At 41.0% G+C, this 22,578-nt stretch overlaps 1 protein-coding gene across 1 annotated transcript in view; it reads left to right on the top strand.

The window, feature by feature from the left end:
* rasef (RAS and EF-hand domain containing) overlaps positions 1-22,578 on the top strand; it is a 73,558-nt gene that overhangs the window by 3,057 nt on the left and 47,923 nt on the right. The window contains exon 2 of the mRNA XM_072281576.1: positions 18,370-18,516. Coding sequence (XP_072137677.1) covers positions 18,370-18,516 — 147 coding nt within the window. The remainder of the gene's footprint in view (positions 1-18,369; positions 18,517-22,578) is intronic.

Raw genomic sequence — 22,578 nt, 5'->3', positions numbered from 1 at the left:
TATATCACAGAAATCAAAGGCAGAGGAATGGATTCTAATTCACCCCATGTTACTGTCATTGTTCTCGATATTCCAGGGCCATTCCTAATAAGCATGGACTGCTCTCTAAATTTATTCTGTCTTTCTGTCACTTCACACATGTGATATTTTTTCAGATACCTTTTAACACAAACAGTCTAAAAATGTCTTGCGGACACAGTTTGCAGGTACTCATAATTAATGCTGCAAAGCTAACTAATTGAATACACAAACCTTTCCAACTTGTTAACAGATCAGTTATTGATATGCTAAGTGATAATGGAAACCTACTCTACAAGCTTGCAAGCATCCTTAAACTAAACAACGTAGCCAGCGGTGTCTTTTTTGAAATAAGCAAAATTAAAATAACTCATTGTCTTGTATGCACTTCTTCAGCAATAAGAGGTGCACACACCAGACAATGGCCAGCAATTGGCATTCTGTAGACAGTGTGGCTGTTATATGCATAGTGTTTGTTTGCAAAGTTTTCCTTTTAAACTTCAAACTGATTACTGCTTGCCAGTTATATTAAGCAGTGAAGTCTTGCTCCCGTTCATAACCAGAAGGTAAAAGAATATTAGTTGGAAATGTAACTTGTGCAAAAGCAATGCTTTGTTCTTTAGAAGTCCCAGCTGCCGTGTTCAGAAAGCTCTGCGTGGCTTAAGAAAATACAAGGCCCCTTGGCCCAGGCAGTGAATATCTACTACATAGGGAAACTAACTTGCTGAGCAACTATGTAGCATGCAGTATTCTCGGTATAACCAAGCCCATCTTTCCTTACCCTGTTCCTGTGAATGGGTACTTTGAACAACACACATGCAACTTTGAGTAGGACACTCCGGACCTAGCTCTGTAGGTACCCCACTAATCACAATCTAAGGGTGTCTTGTATTCCTTTTATTTTCTATCTGTTAATCAATTCGTAATCTACATTACTATTTTATCCCGAATCTCATGTACTCAAACCTGGTTGATCACCCTGTTGTGTCTGATACTAACAAGGGTCCCAGGTCAGTTCCTTGCAGTAGACCACGGACCACAGAATTCCAATCTGAAAAGCATCTTTCTATCAGTACCCTCTACGTTCTATCACCAAGCCAGCTTTGGATCAAATTAGCCAGCTGCTTTCAATCACACGTGCATTAAGCTTCAGGATCTGCTTACCATGCTGGACCTTGTGTGCACAGATAATATCTACCATCCTGCCTTTATCACTGTGGTTTTCTGCCTGTACAGGCTTTGCTCTTGTGCTGCTTTTCGTGAATTCAGAGAGGAAAATGTGCTTTCTCAATTCAAATGCTGCATACAGCAATAATCTTGGTGAGGAATTTATTATTGCCAACAGGAATCGTGGTCATATGACTGACCTGGAGTATGTGGCTTCAGGTGGCAAATTGCCACTTGTAGTATGTAGGTCGATATTTGGCTGCAGAATTTAATGTTGATGGTAAGGAAGACAAATGCCATGCATTTATTTTGTGAGGGCTTGAACATTAAAGCAACGATGTAGTACTAAGGCTTTATAATACATTGGTCAGACCTCATTTGGAGTATTGTGAGAAGTTTTGGGCCCCTTATCTAAGAAAAAATGTGTTGGCCTTGGAGAAGGTCCAGAGGAAGTTCATGAGAACGATTTTGGGAATGAAAGGGTTAACATGTGAGTAGTGTTTGATGGCTCCAGGTATGTACTCACTGGAGTTTAGGAAATGGGTGTGGGGGGAAATCTCATTGAAATCTGTTGACTAGTGAAATGGTCTTAAAGAGGCCTAAGTAGAGTGGATGTGGACAGATTGTTTCCTATAGTCGGGTAGTCTAGTACCTGAGGGCACAGCCTCGGGATAGAGAGATGTCCCTTTCGAATAGAAATGAAGAGTAATGTGATGAATCTGCGGAATTCATTTGCCCAGACAGCTGTGGAGGCCAAATCATTGGGTGTATTTAAAACGGAGGGTGATAGCTTATGGGGAGAAGCCAGGAGAATGGGGTTGACAGGGGTAATAAGTCAGCCATGATGGAATGATGGAGCAGACTCTACAGGCTGGATGACCTAATTCTGCTCCTGTGTCATACAGCTTTCTTTGCATCTTTATCTGTAGTGCTGTGGGTGCAGAATAGGATAAGACGTGGGGAATTACTGGCATATTATGTGTAAGCTGCAATTGCCTCACTGCCATATTTGTGGACGAAACTCCTGTGAGGAATTCATAAATGGAAAGGTGGAGTCACTCTGTGTGACCAAAGAGTTGGCATTTGGGGGCCAGAGAGGTGACAGGTGCTAGGGTTTGCTTGTAGAAGTAGTAGAATGTCAAGGTATGCTACAAGGACCATAACCAGGTTTTCAGTGGCTTATGGAATTTCTTTAAAGATTATTTTGATATATAAAGTGTCAGGGAGTTATTGATCAATAGGAATTTGCCATGGCAGCCAGATCAGTAACCCTAGGTGTTGAATTCTTGCTAGACATTTGAGTGACATTGTAAATGTTAACTTACTTGCAGTACACATTTATTGTTGAGGTAAAATCTGCACTACTTGCATTTCTGTGATGGGAAGAATAATGATTTTTTTTAACCTCATGCTGTGTGCCACCTCGTGAAGCATAGCAGTTAGCGTGACGGTTTTATGCCTTGAATTCCTGAGTTCAAAGCTTGATTCCGGAGCTGTCCGTAAGGAATGTGTACGTTCTCTCTGTGACCATCTGGATTTCCTCCAGCTACTTTTGGGATTGAGAAGTTTTTAAAAACCTACAGAGAGCAACTAAAGAAATCATTAGAAGGGAAAAGATGAAATATGAAAGCAAGCTAGCAAATAATATCAAAGTGGACAGTAGAAGTTTTTTCCAAGTATGTTAAAAATAAAAGAAATGAGAGTGGATATAGGACCGCTAGAAAATGAGGCAGGAGAAATAATAACGGGGGACAAGGAGATGACTGATAAACTAAATGAGTATTTTGCGTCAGTTTTCACTGTGGAAGACACTAGCTGTATGCCTGCTGTTGTAGCATGTGACGGAAGAGAAGTGGGTGCAGTTACTGTTACAAGAAAGAAGGTGCTGAAAGACCTAAAGGTACATACGTCATCCAGTCCAGAGGAACTGCGCCTTGGGGTTCTGAAAGAGGTAGTGTTAGAGATTTTGGTGGCATTAGAAATGATCTTTCAAAAATCATTGGACTCTGGCATGGTGCCAGAGGACTGAAAAATTGCAAATGTTACTCCACCCTTTAAGAAAGGAGGAAGGCAGCAGAAAGGAAATTATAGACCAGTTAACCTGACCTCAGTGGTTGTGAAAATGTTAGAGTCAATTGTTAAGGATGAGGTGATGGAGTACTTGGTGACACAGGATAAGATGGTACAAAGTCAGTATGGTTTCCTTCAGGAAAAATCCTGCCTGATGAACCTGTTGGAATCCTTTGAGGAGATTACAAGTAGGATAGATAAAGGGGATGCAGTGGATGTTGTATATTTGGACTTTCAGAAGGCCTTTGACAAGGTGCTGCACACAAGGCTGCTTACCAAGTTAAGAGCCCATGGTATTACTGGAAAGTTACTAACATGGTTAGAGCATTGGCAGATTGGTAGGAGGCAGGGAGTGGGAATAAAAGGATCCTTTTCTGCTTGGCTACCAGTGACTAGTGGTGTTCCGCAGGGATCGGTGCTGGGACCACTTCTTTTTAAGCCGTATGTGAATGATTTAGATGATGGAATAGATGGCTTTGTTGCCAAGTTTGCAGATGATATGAAGATTGGTGGAGGGGCAGGTAGTGTTGAGAAAACAGGTAGGATGCAGAAGGACTTAGACAGATTAGGAAAATGGCAAATGAAATACAATGTTGGAGAATGCATGGTCATGCACTTTGGAAGAAGAAATAAGACTATTTTCTAAATGGGTAGAAAATCCAGGAACCTGAGATGCAGAGGGACTTGGGATTCCTTGTGCAGAACACCCTGAAGGTTAACTTGCAGGTTGAGTCGGTGGTGAGGAAGGCAAATGCAATGTTAGCATTCATTTCAAGAGGTCTGGAATATAAAAACAAGGATGTGATGTTGAGGCTTTATAAGACACTGGTGAAGCCTCACCTTGAGTATTGTGAACAGTTTTGGGCCCCTTATCTTAGAAAAGATGTGCTGGCATTGGGAAGGGTCCAGAGGAGGTTCACATGGATGATTCCAGAATGAAAAGGTTATCATACAAGGAACGTTTGATGGCTGTGGGTCTGTACTAGCTGGAATTCAAAAGGATGAGGGGGAATCTCATTGAAACCTTTTGAATGTTGAAAGGCCTAGACAGAGTAAATGTGGAAAGATGTTTCCCATGGTGGGAGAGTCTAGGACAAGGGGCATAGCTTCAGGATAGAGAGGCTCCCTTTCAAAAAAGAGATGCAGAGAAATTTCTTTAGCCAAAAGGTGGTGAATTTGTGGAATTTGTTTTCACATGCAGCTGTGGAGGCCAGGTCGTTGGGTGTATTTAAGGCAGAGATTGATAGGTTCTTAATTGGACAAATGTTATGGGGAGAAGACCGGGAACTGGGGTTGAGGAAGAGATAGAAAAAAGGATCAGCCATGATTGAATGGCAGAGCAGACTCGATGGGTCAATTCTGCTCCTATGTCTTATGGTCTAACATTATTCGCCCCATCACTGAACTGTTCCCATAACCTATGGAATCACTTTCAAGGACCCTTCATCTCATGTTCTTGATAGTTATTGCTTATCTTTTTTCTCTCTTGTATTTGCAGTTTGTTGTCTTTTGCACACTGGTTGTCTGTCCTGTTGGGTGCAGTCTTTCATTGTTTCTATTATGGTTATTGGATTTGTTGAGTTCGCCCACAAGAAACTGAATCTCAGGGTTGTATATGGTGATGCACATGTACTTCGATAATAAATTAACTTTGAGCTTCAAACTTTGATTAGGCTAATGTTAAAAAGGTGGGTTGCTGGGAAGGGCGGCTCCTTGGGCCAGAAGTGCCTGTTCCATGCTGTATCTCTAAATAAAATTATATAAAATTAAGAACTATTGCACATAAGCTCTTTGTTTGAAAATAAGCCCAGGAAGCCATTTACACTTAAGTTGGTGTGGTTTTGGTGAGATTCACTTTGGTCGTAGTCACCTGTGCTGACAGTTCCATTGATTGCCAGTGACGTCATTAGGGCCATATTCCTTGGGAATGTGCAGGGTGGAAAGTTGGTCATGAAACTCTTGATAAGTACATTGATCTTCCAAATGTGGAATGTATATTTACTTTACTGCGTAAGTGTTTGGCTAGCCTGTGGGTTATTGCCATCTGCTGCATTGTAGTGTGTAATTGCCAGCAAGCACCTTTCAGTGTCTTTTGCTGTCCAGAGTAAAGTGAATCTGGTTCAGTCTGGTAAAATATGTGAAGCGAGTAGCAGTGAGGTCCTCTTTCTCAGAACCTTCAGGATCTACAGATGACATTTTAGAAAGTAGGGTCTAAAATGGTTAGCGTGATGCAATTAAAGCTCCAGACGTCAGTGTTAGGGGTTCAGTTCCAGTGTTCTCTGTAAGGAGTTTGTATGTCCTCCCTGTGAAATGTGTGGGTTTTCTCTGGGTGTTCTGGTTTCCTCCCACAGTCCAAAGAAGTACTGGTTAGTAGGTTAACTGGTCATTGTAAATTGTCCCATGATTAGGCTAGGGTGAGATAGGGTTTTCACCGGGCTCTGTGGCTCCATGGGCCAGAAGGCTCTGTTCCGTGCTGTATCGCTAAATAAAATCTTAAAAAAACTTTGGAAAGAGAGTGATGATCAGTAAACACAAAATAATCTGCAGATGCTGGGATCAAAGCAACACTCACAACATGCTGGAGGAACTCAGCAGGTCAGGCAGCATGCTGAGCATGCTCATCGTTTCCACGGACGCGACCTGCTGAGTTCCTCCAGCGTGTTGTGAGTGATGATCAGTGTTTGACGAGGTATAATGCAGGACAAGAAGTTGTCAATTTCTTGGACTGTTAGCACTAACTAGTTTGGTCAGGAGGCATTTTCTTTCCAAAAAGATAGCGTTACACTTGTTTAGGAGCAGAAACCTTGTTCTCTGGTTCTTCCAGAGGACATCGTACCTAGCCGGATAAATGATTTTAATGGTAAAGTGAATGGACACTTAAAGGCAAAAAAACTTGCGGGCAAATGGAAATAGAGGTATGGGGCTGACGGTGTTCCTCTACAGGGACCCAGCATAGAACTAGTTAGGCCAGATGGCTGCCTTTTGTTCCATGACTTGCTCTTTTTATGTTTGTAGTTTTCAAATAATTTTGCTACGTTAGTATTTCTCCATCACAAGTCACATGTTTTGCACTTTAGTATTATACAATTTTATTGGTTGTGCTCCTCTTTAAGCCTGGTAGTTTTCTCTGAAATGTGCTGTTGATAGTTTAAAGAAAGCGCTTCCTTAATTACCTGTATTCTTTTACAAAACAGTTCTACATGTGTTTCAGAGTTATGGCAAACATTGGAGAAATGGTTTAAATGGACAGTTTCATCATTTCTTAGGGAATTTTGCTCAAGTTTTGGTGCAAGATTAAGCACACTTCCAATGGGCAGATAAATTCCTCTAATTCGCCCAGCTTCTGGCTTCTTCCCCCTTTTCCCGTCCTAACGAAGGGTCTTGGCCCAAGACATCGACTGTTTATTCCCCTGCATTAGATGCTGCCTGACTTGCTAAGTTCCTCCAGCACTCTGCATGTTGCTCAAGATTTCCATGAAAATTCATTACTAACCCACGTCACCTAGAGCCTGCATGTTTGTAAGCTCAGCAAGGTTCCAGTTCCGTGCCTTTTCAAAGGAATATGAAATTTGTTGTCTTTGTGGGAGCAGTACAATGCAATGCATATAGAAAAAACTGAATTACCGTGAATATATGCCATCCAAATTCTGAATGGACATTGAACCCATGAACAGAACCTCACTATATTTTTAATTCCATTTTGATATATTTAACACGTATATGTTAAATATGTCATGCAAAAATTGAAATAAAAATGTAGTGAGCTAGTGTTCATGGGTTTAATGCCCATTCAGATGGCAGAGGGGAAGAAGTTGTTCCTGAATTGTTGAGTTTGTGCCTTCAGGCTTCTGTACCTCCTTAATAAAATACACATGCAAGGTACGATGTTGCACTAAATAAATAATCTTTTATTTGAGAGAGTTCATTAGAATTTCATTCATAACTTGGGCTTGTGGTTCATCTTCTAGTTAATTTTCTAGACCAACCCTCACATTGTTTGATTTTTCCCTAACATATAAATAAAACCAATATCTGACTTGAGTATATTTAGACATAGAGTTGCCATAGCTGTCATTTGTAGAGAATTCCAAAGATCCACTTCCACAAGCACTTTTGGTGAAGAAAATTCAGTTTTACACGATTTTCTCCTTATTTTGGCCTCGTGATCCCTGGTTGTTGAATCTGCAGCCTGAGGAAATGTTATCTCTATCAATCTTGTTAACACCTGTGTTTCAGTGAAATCATCCGTCACTCCTTCAATCTCTCAGCAGTCTAGCCTGCACCATTTATTCTTGTGTGGCATTCTTCCCAACCCAGGAATTTGTTAGGTGAATATTTATTGCATTTCCTGTACTGCTGGTAACTCCTTCCATAGTTGAGAGACTAAACCCGTACTTTATTTCCTAGCATCCTAGTTCTAGATGGGAAGCTCCACTGTTGTACTTGCATCTATTTTCTGTGGTGATACAGTGGTCAATAACACTAATTGGAAGGTACTTGTTGCTAAGTTTTCCAATAATGTTCCTAAAAATGGAATGTGTTATTTTCATGTAAGTTACATTCAGAGTTGTCATTTAGGTGATTTACTGATGGAATGAAGGGATTAAAGCCAAGTTTGATTATTGATTATCCCTAGATATCTGATTAATTCATCAATTAATTTTGATCTGGTATTCAGCTTTGGTAACTCCCTGAGTTCATTCACATGAAGTTGTTATTTCTTGTTTAGTTCAAAATGTAGACACTTACAAATGAATGGGAAAAATGGGGTGAGTACTAATTATATTCAGTTGACTGATGGGGTGTATTAACGACTAAATTGTACTTTGCCTCCTGACATTTGGTTTATTTGAAGCAAATGTAAGCAATTCAAATCCATATGGCTGCGTAATATAATGCAATAAACTGTGATTAGTGTTAGTTGACTGTGATAATAAGGAAGCAGCACAATTTATTTTTGTATGGTCTTTTCCACATTAAACGGGTATACATTGTGTTGCAGATTTTCTGTTCAAAATACATTTATAATCAAAGTTATGTATACAGTATACAACCTTGAGATTCGTCGTCTTGCAGGCAGCCACAAAACAAAGAAGCGCCTTAGAACCCGATTAAATAAAAACCCTACACAAGACCATCAAATGTGCGAAAGAAAGAACAAATCACACAAACTATAAAGAGCAAACAAATAACATACAGAATATTAAACATCAAAACCGCAGAGTCCCCAAAAGTGAGTCAACAGCCACAAGCCGTTGAGGCGAGTGAAGCTGGTCTAGGAACCGATGGCCGTGCCCACAGCCACTCAGTTGAGTTCTGTGTCTGTTGATGGCTACAGGCCAGAGCTGTAGATCCAGTTCCGCGCTGATGGGCCTCGATCAAATCGCGCAAATAGTGACGCGCTTTCAGCACTGAGGACATTAAACATCAGACCACAGCCAAGAGCCGCCGAGTGATGGCATCTTGCAGCATGGGACCCAAGATTCCTGCACCTTCTGCCAGCAGCAGCGAAAGGGAGACTGGTCAAATGCAGGCAGATGGCACTGAATACCTGTTCTCTTTCCACCCTCGTCCTCAGTTTTTAATCTTGCTCAGTGCTTTGCTCGGTGCGGAGTAATGGAGCCGGCCGTGGATTCATGTTCTGCCATTAGGAATCGACACAGCCACCTCCAGCCACGGCTCTAGCTACGCTCATGCCAAATCCCCCAGGAGACTGCAGAAGTACTGGATCATTCAGTTGGCCCAAAAATACATTCTTAAAAGGGAAATTACAAGCTGCACTCAATCGCAGTTCAGAAAAAGAGTTGTTTTGTAAACTGTCTGCAAGATGTCACCAGTTGTCACTAGCGCCATTTAGTTTTAGTTCACGTGAAATAATAGTACAGGTAATTGGTTTTGATTTACGACTGGTTAGTTTGCAGAAAGCTGGGACCAAATATCCCAGAATACTGCTTTTAGCAGAATTAGGCAAAATGAGAAAGGAATTGAGTAGCCTTGATTATAAAGGAAAGGATGAATGGAGGTGCAGATTTATTTTGTGAGAAGCTATGAAAAAAGGCGTAGGGATTGCTGGTGGAAAAAAGTTAATGGTAGTTTTAGTGTTGGACAGAGTGCAAACAAGTATAGATTACAAAAATTGACAATCATAGCAGAATGTTATTATGCATTTTGGTCATTGCTACTGACTTACTATATGCTTCAGTTTCAATTATGCAGAATTAGTTGGATTTTAAAATGATCCTGTTGAATTATGTGGTACTAAAGAGTGAAGCTATGGATTGGTAAACTATAGATTTTGATGTTCTGACATCAGTAGAAACACAAGTGCCAGAATTTTTAGTTCGGTTGTGGAAGTAACAGTATTAAATGTGAGAGGTCATTGTCATTATAATTGTGAAACGAAAAGCTACTTCTGACTTGAGCGCTGTCACGAAAGTTTGGATTGGCAAAAGCTGTTGCACCATGGGATGCAGCATTTCACCACGGGAAATATGAACTAAAGAAACCTTTGGAGATTTTCATAAAAACCTGAAAATGTGATTTCTTCCTGAAGTTTTAAATGAAGTAAACCTTAACTACTGACAGTAATGTCTGGTTCTAAAATGTGTGAACTGTGATTCCATCAGAATTCAATATTGTATGTTTTTTAAAAAAAGTAATTGTTTTTCCATTTATCTATTCCATTTGTACATAATCTTTCAATTTCCAAACTTTATATTGGGTTCTGAACAAATGAGGTGCTTAAAGACTATAAAAAGTGCAAGAGAACATGGAAGGTAATCAGGAGGGCTGAAAGAAAGCGTGAGGTCACTCTACCAAGATGAGGTGAAGGAGAATCCCAAGGGCTTCTACAGATATATTCAGAACAAAAGCATAGCAAGGGACAATACCAGTCCACTTGAAGGTTAGTGTGGTCATCTATGTGTGGAGCTGAAAGAGTTGGGGTGATCTTAAATAGATTTTTTTTTTGCATCTGTATTTGCTCCAGAGATGGACACAAGAATCTATAAAACTGAGGCAAAACAGTAGTGAAGTCATGGACTGTATCCAGATCACAGAAAGAGGAAGTGCTTGCTGTTTTGAGGAAAATTGAGGGGTGGTGGAATAAGTTCCCAGGGTCTACCATTGTGTCCCCTTGGATCTTGTGGGCGGTGAGTTCAGAAATTGCAGGGGCTGTGGCAGGGGTATTTGAAACATTATTAGCCATGGGTGAAGTGCTGGGGGACTGAAGGTTGGCTAATGTTCGATTGTTCAAGAAGGGCTCCAAGAATAAGACAGTAAATTATGGGCCGTTGAGCCAGACATTGGTAATGGGTTAGTTAATGGATGGAATTCTAAGCGACTGGATATACAAGTATTTGGGTATATAGGGACTGATAAACGATAGACAATATGGCTTTGTGTATGGTAGATCATGTCTAGCCAATCTTAGAGTTTTTCAAGGAGGTTACCAGGAAAATTGATGAAGACAAGGCTGTGGATGTTTTCCACATGGACTTTAGCAAGGCATTTGAGTCCAGTAGGTTCACTCACTTGGCATTCAAGATGAGGTAGTAAATCGGATTCAACATTGGCTGGGCAGGAGAAGCCAGAGATAGTTGTAGATGGTTGTCTCACTGGCAGGTCGTCTGTGGCTAGTGGTGTGCAGCACGGATCAGTATTGGCCCATTGTTGTTTGCCATTTACGTTAATGATTTTGATGATAGCATGGTAAACTGGATCAGCAAATTTGCAAATGATACCAAGAGTGGACGGTGAGAAAGGTTATCAAAGCTTGTGGGATCTGGAGCAGCTGGAAAAAATGGTCTGAAAAATATCAAATGGTATTTAATGCAGACAAATGTGTGGTATTGCACTTGTGTGGACAAACCAGAGTGGGGCATACACAGTGATGCTGAGGAGCGTGCTAGAACAAAGATCTGACAATATAGATCCATGATTCCTTGAAAGTGGTGCAACAGGTAGGACCTTAAAGAGATTTTTTGGCACATTCTCCTTCATAAATCAGAGTATTAAGTAAAAGATTTGGAATGTTATGTTGAAGTTGTATAAGACATTGGGGATGCCAAATTTGGAAATGTAGCAATGAAATTGGAAGAATAAAATTCATAAGGATGTTGCTGGGACTTGTGCTATTGTGCTCTATGATTCTCGAGGGAAAGAAGTTTGGTTTCAAGTTGATTTTACTTATAAAATCACTATAATTGGGAGAATTAAAGGAATCTTCTTTAATGTTTGGTTTATCTTTTAAGATACGGGAGAGTGTACAGAAGGATTGAGTAGGTACGACTTTATTCCCTGGGGCATAGGAGAATGAGGGCAGATTTGATAGAGGTATGGGTAAGGGTAAACAGGTTTTTCCACTGAGGTAGGGCAAGACTAGAACTAGAGGTCATAGGTTAAGGCTGAAATATGAAATATTTGAAGGGAACTTTACTCGGGGTGTTGCGAGTGTGAAATTAACTGCCAGAGGGAAGAGGTGAGTGTGGATTTGATTACAGCATTGAAGAGTAATTTGGATAGTTGCATGGGTGGCTATGGTGCAGGTGTGGGTCAATGGGATAAGGCGGAATTTTTTTTGGCATGGACTTTATGAGCTGAAGGGCCTCTTTCTGTACTATAGTGCTGTATGAGTGTGCGGAAAAAAAGTTTGGTTTCAAGTTGATTTTACTTGTAAAATCACTATAATTGGGGAGAATTAAGGGAATCTTATTTAACGTTTAGTTTACCTTTTAAGGTATGGGAGAGCGTACGGAAGCAAAGCATTTAGATTTTCAAGGCACCAGAAAAATTGTCCTTATTATGGCTTATGAGATTGGAGGTGATGTATTGATAGGGATTAAAGATTGTTTATGGACAGGCAGTACTGTGTATTTAATATTTCAGTAATATTTGGGCAATAGTGTAAATATATTGTTTGAGTAAGCATTCTTTATTTGGTTAAATAATTCCTGATGAATTGTATGCAAAAAATATATGAATTGCATGCGTCATGGCGCTACTATGTTACACGTGTGCATCCCACTATAAAGTAAAAACGAACATAAACAAGTTATCTCCTAGCCAGCTCTGTGTTTTTCTTGAAATTAGTTTTATGCTTTGGAGTTACAAAATATAACAGTGGTGATGAGGACTTTTTAAATGAACCCGAGATGACTATGTATCTACTGAAGTGTAGCAAGACGTTCGAGTTTTTTAAAAAAAACACAGCGAGTAACAGTTGAGTGAAAAAACAGCTCATCAGGTGCTTCAGGAGGATACAAGATGCGAGTTAAAAAAGAGTGGCAGAAAACACACAAATTAACGGGTTTATAAAGAGTATTGGGTGATAATAAATTTTAAAAAGAACAGAAATGTTTGGCTACATTGGAGAGACAGATGTGCTTTATTGCACAAGAGATGACTGGCTCACGTGTACTGAGCAAATTGAGTTGTATTTTGAAGCAAATGGAATAGCCATCTTGAATTGAATTGACTTTATTTCTTACATCCTTCACATACATGATTAAAAATCTTTACGTTACGTCTCTGCCTGAATGTGCAATGTGTAATTATAGTAATTTATAATAAACAGACCAGACAATGTAATATAGAGTACACTCAAATCAGCATGAGTTAATCAGTCTAATAGCCTTGTGGAAGAAGCTGTCCCGGAGCCTGCTGGTCCTGGCTTTTATGCTGTGGTACCATTTCCCGGATGGTAGCAGCTGGAATAGATAGTGGTTGGAGTGACTCTGGTCCCTAATAATCCTATGGGCCCTTTTTGTGCACCTGTCCTTGTAAATGTCCTGAATAGTGGGAAGTTCACAACTACAGATATGCTGGGCTCTCTGTACCACTCTCTGCAGAGCCCTGCGATTAAGGGAGGTACAGTCCCCATACCAGGCAGTGATACAGCCAGTCAGGATGCTCTCAATTGTGCCCCTGTAGAAAGTTCTTAGGATTTGGGGGTGCATACCAAATTTGCTCAACCGTCTGAGGTGAAAGAGGTGCTGTTGTACCTTTTTCACCACACAGCTGGACCATGTGAGGTCCTCAGTGATGCAGATGCCGAGGAACTAAAGCCCTCTCAACCCCAGATCCATTGATGTCAATCGGGATTAACCCGTCTCCATTCCTCCTGTAATCCACAACCAGCTCCTTTCTTTTTGCGACATTGTGGGAGAGGTTGTTTTCTTGACACCACTATGTCAGAGAGATGACTTCTTCCCTGCAGGCCACCTCATTATTGTTTGAGATTAAGCCAATCAATGTAATGTCATCAGCAAATTTAACTAACAGATTAGAGCTGTGGGTGGCGACACAGACATGGGTATACAGGGAGTAAAGGAGGGGACTTAGGGGCTCCTGTTTTGAAAGTCAGAGGGGTGGAGATAAGGGAGTCCACTTTTGCCACCTGCTGGCGATCTGACAGGAAGTCCACGATACAGCTGCACAAGGCAGGGTCAAGGCCAAGGTCTCTGAGCTTCTTGTCGAGCCTGGATGGAACTATGGTATTCAACGCTGAACAGTAGATCAAGAACAGCATTCTCACATAAGCATCGTTCTTCTCCAGATATGTAAGGACGGTATGTAGAGCAGTGGCTATTGCGTCATCTGTCTATCGGTTGTATGGGGTCCAGTTTGGGTGGTTGCAAGCTGACCAGCCTCTCAAAGCATTTGCTTATTATTGAGGTGAGTGTGACAGGACGCCAGTCGTTCAGGCATGTTACCTTGGTCTTTTTTGGTACAGGGACAATGGTGGATAATTTTAAGCAGGAGGGCACTCTATGCTGGGAGAGAGAGAAATTAAAAATGTCAGTAAACACACCTGCCAGTTGTGCTGCGCTCATCCTGAGTACTCGCCCTGGGATGCCGTCTGGTCCTGCAGCCTTGCGACTGTCCACTCGTTGGAAACATCTGTGTACCTCACCCTCAGAGATGACCAGGTTGCAGGTTGTAGCGGAGGCTTTCCTCAGAGGCTCAGAGTTAGCGACATCGAACTGAACATAAAAGCCATTGAGTTTATCTGGGAGAGAGGCCGTGATGTTGGCGGCACCACGTGTTTGGCTTTGAAGTCTGCGATGGTATGCAGCCCTCACCACAAGTCACGTGTACTATTCGTTGTGAATCTTAACTCAGTTTTCTCCCTGTATTGTTTTGTAGCCTTGATAGCTTTGCGCAGATCATAGCTGCTTTTCTTGAGCTCCAGTTGATCTCCAGCGATGTAAGTGCTGCTCGCACGGAACTACTGATCCAGAGTTTCTGGTTCGGGAAGACCCTGACCGACTTCTGGGGGACAGCATCGTCAATGCACTTCTGGATGAAGCACGTGACTCAGAAACACCCTTATCATGGAAGACGTTCTAGTCAATGTCATCGAAGCAGTCCTGCAGCATGGAGGCTGATTGCTCGGACCAGCGGTGGATGGTTTTAACTATGGCCACCTCTTGTTTCAGCTTCTGCCTGTAAGTCGGCAAAAGCAGGATTGAAGAGTGATCTGATTTTCCAAAAGAAGGGCGAAGGAGAGCTTTGTAAGCGTTGCGGAAAGGAGTGTAACAGTGGTCAAGTGTGTTATCTCCACGAGTGTTCACCTGGATGTGCTGACAAAACTTTGGAGAGACTTCAGTCAGCGATGCTCAATTAACGTCACCGATGACGATGAAGGCAGCCTTTGGGTGTGCAGTCTCCAGCGTGTTGATGGTCTCGTACAGTCCCTTGAGAGCCAGGTCAGTATCAGCCTGCAGTGGAATGTACACCGCTGTGATGATAACAGCCGTGAACTCCCTAGGCAGCCATTGGGGTCTGCACAGCAGCACCAGGTATTCCAGGTCTGGGGAACAAAAGCAATTAAGGGCATGCACATTCTGGGGGTCGCACCAAGCATTGTTGACCATGAAGCATAACCCTCCTCCTTTACTCTTCCCAGTGAGGTTTATCAACCTGTCTGCCTGGAACAGGGAGAACCCAGAGGGCTCGATGGCACGATTCGGTATCTCCTCCATCAGCCAGGTCTCCATGAAGCACAAAACGTTGCATTCCTTTGTTTCTCCCTGATGGGAGATTCTGGCTCTCAGTTCACAAAGCTTGTAATCCAGGATTGAACAAGTATGCTGGGGAGGGGCAGCCGATTTGCATGCCATTGCAGCCTCACCTGGACACTGGCCTTCCTCCCTCGCCTCCAGCGCTTCTCCCAAGGTAGTGGCAGTGTAAGAGATGAGTCTCCCATGGATCGTGCAAGCAGGGGATCCAAGTGTAGTGGGTAAATGCCGTCTTTCCGATATTCAGGAGGGTCAGTCTATCGTATCTGATGTGACTATCACCTACTTGAACAGAAAATGCTAAGAAAATCGTAGAAATTAGTAATATACTGTAGATTTGGAACGGAGTTCACAACACAGCCGCCGTAAGCAGCGCCATCTTGAAGCTGCAAAAATGAGAAACAAGTACTGGTTTTGCTAAGTGCATTGGGTTTAAAGGCATACAGTTTGCTTAGAAGTTTAACTGCTCCAATTGAACCAGCTGAAATGAGCTTTGCTGATATTGTGGCAGGGGCTCGCATACACCAGACCAATGCAGATTTAAAGGCAAAACTTGCAGAAAATGCATCAATGTAGGAAACTATACAAAGACCTTTTGGGCAGACAAAAACAAATGGACTGCACAGGGAAGAGAAAAAGATAAAAAATCAAGTTGCAGTTTCAAAAGGAGTACCAATCTGCCTGCCGTTGATGAAAACTCTGAGAATGACATCGGACTGGGTAGCCTTGAAACTTGTAATGGGAAAACAAATAGGAGATATGCAATATGCTTACACCAGAAGTCAATGCAAATTAATTAAAATGGAATTGGAGTCTGGCTTGGCTATATCAGTCATTACACTAAATGAGTTTGAATGGCATCTCAAAGTTACTAAACTGCCACACCTAAGTTTTACAAAGCCTTTCTGGTTCCTTGTACCACCTGTGATTTTTAAAAAAAAAAGCCAGTGAGCTTTATTGCATGGAGGCTGAAGGAATTCTTGCCAAGGTTGAGTGGAGCCTATGGGTAATGCGAGTGGTACCAGTAGCCAAGAAGGATGGGTCTGTCAGGATGTGCGGTGATCAATACCCTCTGCTTGGGGTAGAGGATATTTTTACAAACCTTTCTGGATGAAACACTTCAGCTAAGTGGCCCTACCTACAGATGGAGATGGAAGAGGAATCCAACGTGTTTCTCACCACAAACACTCACAAAAAGCGTTTTGCTATAATCGGCTTACTTATTTGGAATAGCATCTATAACTCCACTCTGGCAGAAAGCTGTGGACCAGGCGTTGCAAGGCTGCCCTGATTCTCGCTGTTACCTGGATGACATCATTGCTACCACTAAGGATGACAAGGAACATCTCCAAAATCTCAAGAGAATGTTAAAGATTAGAAGATTATGGGCTCAGGGCACGTTACAAAGTATGAATTCTTTAAACCAAGCTTTACTTACTGTGGTCACACCATTGACGCAAAAGGATTACACAAGTGTGCTGAGAATATTCAAGCAGTGGTGGATGCCCCAAGGCCAAAGGACATGTCACAGTTGCAGTCCTTCTTAGGATTTGTCAATTATAATAACAGGTTCCTGCCAAACCTGTCTACTGCGTTTCATCACTTGGACATTTCTACCAATCGGGAAGAAATGGCGATGGACAAAGTAGTATGAGGTGGCTTTCCAAAAGGTAAAAGAAATGATGTCAGACTCTTTACTCACACATTAGGATCCACATTGTCCAGTGGAGCTTCCCATGCATTGTTTGGGGTGCCAGGATGTCTAGAAGAGCTGTCAGAGCCACTTCCTGCAGGCCCAGGGTCAACCCCTACAACCACCATGGAGGAGGCCCCAGAACCTGAGATTGTTTCGCAGCCACAAGTCTCTCCTGCCAAGCAGACTGACCCCAACCCCGCACCCTCCAGTCAGGAAAGATGTTGCCCCTCATGACTAAGAAAGCCTCCACAGTGATTGAATCTTTGGGCCTGAATGGGACAATTTAAAATTTACTACGCTGTGGATGTCTATATAGTAGCTGTATCATATTATATTTTTCATCTATATATATATGTATATATACACACACACACACTTTATTTGTTTGTTTATTTATTTATTTATTTATTTTGAGGTACATTCCATATTGAGTTGGAGTTTATAGCTAAGCAGGGAGAAGTGTTGTGTATTTAATATTTCAGTAATATTTGAGTAATATTGTAAATATATTTGGGTAACATTCTTTGTTTAAATAATTCATTACAGGTTGTATGTAAGAATACATGAATTGTATGTGTCATGTTATACGTGCGTGTCTTGCTGAAAGTAAAAACGATGGTACATATGTTATCTCCTGACTCTGTGTTTCTCTTGCAAGTAGCTTCACGTTTTGGAGTAACAAAGCATAACAGGTAGACCTTGGAATAAATGAGCAGTTTTTTGATTTGTAGTGTTTAATCAATGACCTGCCTAAGGCCACGTATTTACAGTGAATATCAACAACACAGATGAGGGGAGTCTGTGAATACAACTTTTTCCAAGCTAAGTATGAAAGTGAGAAGACTACTGTAATACACTGGGTTAAATAGGTGGTTGACAATTTGACAAACAGAACAAAATATGGACTTGTCTTCATTGGCTCTTCATCTCATTTTCTCTATTTATTGTTTTTTTTTGTATTTGCACAGCTTGTATTTTGCTTGGTTGTTTGTCCTGTTGGGTGCAATCTTTCATTGATTCTATTGTGTTTCTTGTATTTACTGTGAATGCTGCAAGAAAATGAATCTCAGGGTTGTATATGGTGACATATACTATTTACTTTGATAATAAATTTACATTGAACTTCTGAACGTGAAGGATGTTTGTCCTGTTACATCCAGTGTCTTTAATGCTCAGTGTTTGATGTTCTTTCTCATTTCAGTTTTAAGTTTTTTTGTTAATGCATGGATATTGGTAGTGACAGCTCCAAATGTTGAACAGAAAACAGATGCTAAAGATGCTTGTACCTTAAAATGTATGAAATAACTAGAATTGGATTGCAGGTTTTGGAGAGGCCCCTGGTTATACTTCCTCATCACTTTTGTTCCATTATCCTGTTTTTTCTCTTTCTGTGAGCAGACCCCAGCAAGTTGCTGCCCTTTACCAAAACCTAAAAACAGCAGAGCCCAGGCTGATTCGCCAATACGAGTGTGTGATCAAGAGCTTCATTCGAGATGTTATGTCGCAGAACACAGAACTGGAGAAACTAGCATATACTGTGAAAAGGTAAAGATGAAGTGTTTGTAAACGATCAACTTGTACTGATGTCATGAAGCGGATGTTCTCCTGTTCTTGTTGGACAATCCCTCAGGGGAACTTTGTACTCAACTTGTGTTCGCACTGCTACTACTGGGTACAATTCATCACCTAGTGAAGTTTATAAAAGAAAACTTGGTCATTGAAATCTTGTTGTTATGAAAGAGTTTCATTAGCTTTTCACTCTGGTTTCTGAGTAGATGGGAAACCAGGGACAATGTTTATGGGTGTCTAACCATCCACATGAAATTTTGGCTCTCTTTATTCCAGAAGGCATAAGTTGTTAACTTTTACTGATTCTGCCATGAACTCTAGACACCCTAATATGCGTTCTGGGGCACCCTATCCTCCTCCATGTCATTTGATTATTAGATTGGTTGGAATGTATCCTGATGGCAGCAGTTCTCCTCCAGCCATTCCCTCATCTCGTCCTCCAGATGCTGCAGGCTGCTTGGTGATGTTAGTTAGAACACCTTGAATGTTACAGATGTTACTTAACATGGACATTAGCAGTATCAAAACTACCCTCTCTGATTTCTGCAGTCTTAGCAATGTTAGCAGTCAATGTCTTAGATGGAAATCACCTATAACTGATTGAGTCACTTTAGCCCCTCCATTACAATGATTTTTATCCTCAGTCCCACTGCATCTACCTCCGATCTAACCACAATCCATCCAATGATGCACTTATCCGAAGTTTTCACATTACCTGCTGCCGACTGCCATGTTTTCAAGCCAGTTTCTTGTTCTTCACCTTTCTGCAGCATTATCTATTTTGCCTCACGCAGGAAATCCCTGTGAGATTCTCTGCATCTATTCCCTATCCTTTAAAGTTACCTGCAGCCTCTAACCTTTTGATTATGTGTTTTGATCAGTTTCTAAATGATCCTGAATTAGTACCTCAGAATGTGTAATGTTTAAAGTGCGGCTATAGATGTTATTGGGCTGACACCCTGATCTTTTCAGTTTAATAACTCATGAAAGTAAGTACCTTTGGTGATGTATTGCTGCTTTACATTGAGCTATAGCAGTTTTTGTAGCCATAATTTTTCTGTCTTGAGATGAAAGTCTTAAAGGTCTACAAAAGGAGCATTGATGTTGTTCTGACTCTTCGTCAGATTTTGGAAAAATATCAGTCTGTTACTTGCAATTTTATTTTATAATGTCTCAAAGTTTCCTAAGACTATGATATTTATCCAAAGTTTAAAGCGAGAACAATTAATTCTTTAAGATGGTTAGATGATACAAATTTTTCTCACCTTTGGAATATGGAATAGGATTCACCCCGGGTAATGTCCCTCAATACACTTCACATAGAACAGCTCCCTGTGTGTTGAAATTTGCATTCTTGCATAACCTTGACATATACCATTTTAAAAATGGAAAATCATACCGGCTTATGTCACATTTTCACTGCATAGAATGCTCATAATAAATTTAATGATAGTTATTAATCACATGGTCTTCTAACTTGAAATAGAAATGATGTTATGTAAATTTTACAAAACTCACAGCAATTTGATTACACTAGTCTTTTATTTCAGTTGCATCCATCTAGCTGAACAAACAAGCTGCTTTAAATGTCAAAAACATCATTTCAAATGTCATTGATGTCAGGGACTTTAGATTTTAAACAAATAAGTGTTTTATCTGGATCCTCCAATATTTAGCACATAGTTAGTAACATTGGAATCACTATCTCCAGTCATCAAAACAGAACTCGTGTTTTGCAAATTTTATCTGTAATTTGGTGACATGTTATGTCAGTTAATTGTCAGTAAATATGAACAAATCCTTTGTGAGCTGTGAGCTTGTTTTCAAAATTCGTGTGCAAGTTTCCATATCTTTTCTAATACCCAAATACCCATTTGGTTGGTATGATGTTGTAGGCTGAAAGAAGGCCATAGTTGGGAGCCAAACATCAAAGGATATGCTTTGCCAGGCAGAAAGGCATAGGCAGTGGTGCGGCTGTATTGGTAAGAGATGGAATTATATCTTTAGAGAGAGGTGACATTGGGTCAGAGAATGCTGAATCTTTATAGGTGGAGTTAAGAAATTGCAAGAGTTTTTAAAAAAAAAATCATGGGAATCATATACAGGCCTCCAAATAGTAGCCAAGATGTGGGGTTGAGATTACAAAGGGAGCTGGAAAAAGCATATAATAAGGGTAAAGACACAATTCTAATGGGGGACTTCAATATGCAAGGGGATTGAGAAAATCAGGTTGGTGTCGGATCACAAGACGGAATTTGTTGAATGCCTCTGAGATGGCTTTTTAGAGCAGATTATGTTTAAGCCTACTCGAGGAAAGGCCATCTTAGATTGGGTGTTGTGTAAAAACCCAGATTTTATTAGTCAGCTTAACGTAAAGGAACTCTTAGGAGGCAGTGATCATAATATGATTGAATTCATACTGTAATTTGAGAGGGAGAAGTATAACTCACATGTATCAGTATCACAGTAGAATAAAGGGAATTATAGAGGCATGAGAGAGGAGCTTGTCCAGGTGGATTGGAGGATGATACTGGCGGGATTGACGGCACAGCAGAGATGACTGATGTTTCTGGGAATAGTTCACAAGACACAGTATAGATATGTCCCACAAAGGAAACGGCAGGTGGCTGACAAGGGAAGATAAGGACTGCATAAAGCCAAGGAAGGGGCACATAAGGTAGCAAGAGTGAATGGGAAGTTTGGATGATTGGGAAGCTTTTAAAATCCAACAAAAGGCAACTATAAAAGCTATAAGAAGGGAAAAGATGAAATATGAGGGTAGACTAGCCAATAATATAAAGCAGGATACCAAAAGTTTTTTCAGTTATATAAAGAGTAAAAGCGAGGTGAGAGTTGATAATTGAAAATGATGATGGTGAAGTAGTAATGAGAGACAAAGGAACAGCAGATGAAGCTAATGGGTTGCATCTGTCTTCACTGTGGAAGACACTAGCAGTATGCCAAAGGTTCGTGACTGTCAGGGAGCAAGAGTGAGTGCCATTGCTATTGCAAAGGAAAAAGTACCAGACAAGCTTAAAGGTCTTGAGGTGAATCAGTCACCTGGGCCAGATGGACTACATCCCAGAGTCCTGAGAGAGGATGCTGAAGAGAAATGAATGCTTTGGTCATGATCTTTGAAGAATCACTTGATTCTGGCATAGTCCTGGAGGACTGGAAGATTGCAAATGTCACCCCACTCTTTAAGAAGGGAGGAAGGCAAAAGAAAGGAAATTATAGGCCCGTTAGCTTAACCTCAGTGGTTGGGGAAAACGTTGGATTCTATTATTAAGGATGAGGTTTCGAGGTACTTGAAAACTAAAGATAAAGTAAGTCAAAGTCAGCATGGCTTCTATCAAGGGAAAACTGGCCTGGCAAATATGTTAGGGTTCTTTGAGGAAGTAACAAGCAGGGTGGACAAAGGAGAGGTAGTGGATGTCACTCACTTGGATTTGCAGAAGGCATTTGATAAGGTGCCACACATGAGGCTGCTTAACAAGTTAAAATCCTATGGTGTTACAGGAAAGATATTGGCATGGATAGTGAAATGGCTTACAGGCAGGAGGCAGTGAGTGAGAATAAAGGGGGCCTTTTCTGGTTGGCTGCCGGTGACTAGGGCTGTTCCTCAGAGGTCAGTTTTGGGACCGCCACTTTTCACGTTGTTTTGTGAATGATTTGGATTATGGAATTGATAGCTTTGTGGCAAAGTTTGTGGATGATATAAAGATAGGTGGAGGGGTAGGTAGTGCTGAGGAAGCAATGTGATTGCAGCAGGACTTAGACAAATTGGAAGAATGGGCAAAAAAGTAGCAGATAAAATATAGTGTTTGGAAATGTAGGATAATGCATTTTTGGTAAAAGGAACAATAGTACGGACTATTATCTAAATGAGGAGAAGGTTCAAACATCAGAGGTGCAGAGGGACTTAGGAGTCCTTGTGCAAGACTCCCAGAAGGTTAATTTACAGTTTGAGTCTGTGGTAAAGAAGGCAACTGCAATGTTGGCATTTATATTCTATTCCCCTTGAAATAAAAGCAAGGA

Source organism: Mobula birostris, chromosome 17 (genome assembly GCF_030028105.1).
Source record: "Mobula birostris isolate sMobBir1 chromosome 17, sMobBir1.hap1, whole genome shotgun sequence".
Lineage (NCBI taxonomy): Eukaryota > Metazoa > Chordata > Chondrichthyes > Myliobatiformes > Myliobatidae > Mobula > Mobula birostris.
This window is presented reverse-complemented; position numbering and strand designations above follow the sequence as displayed.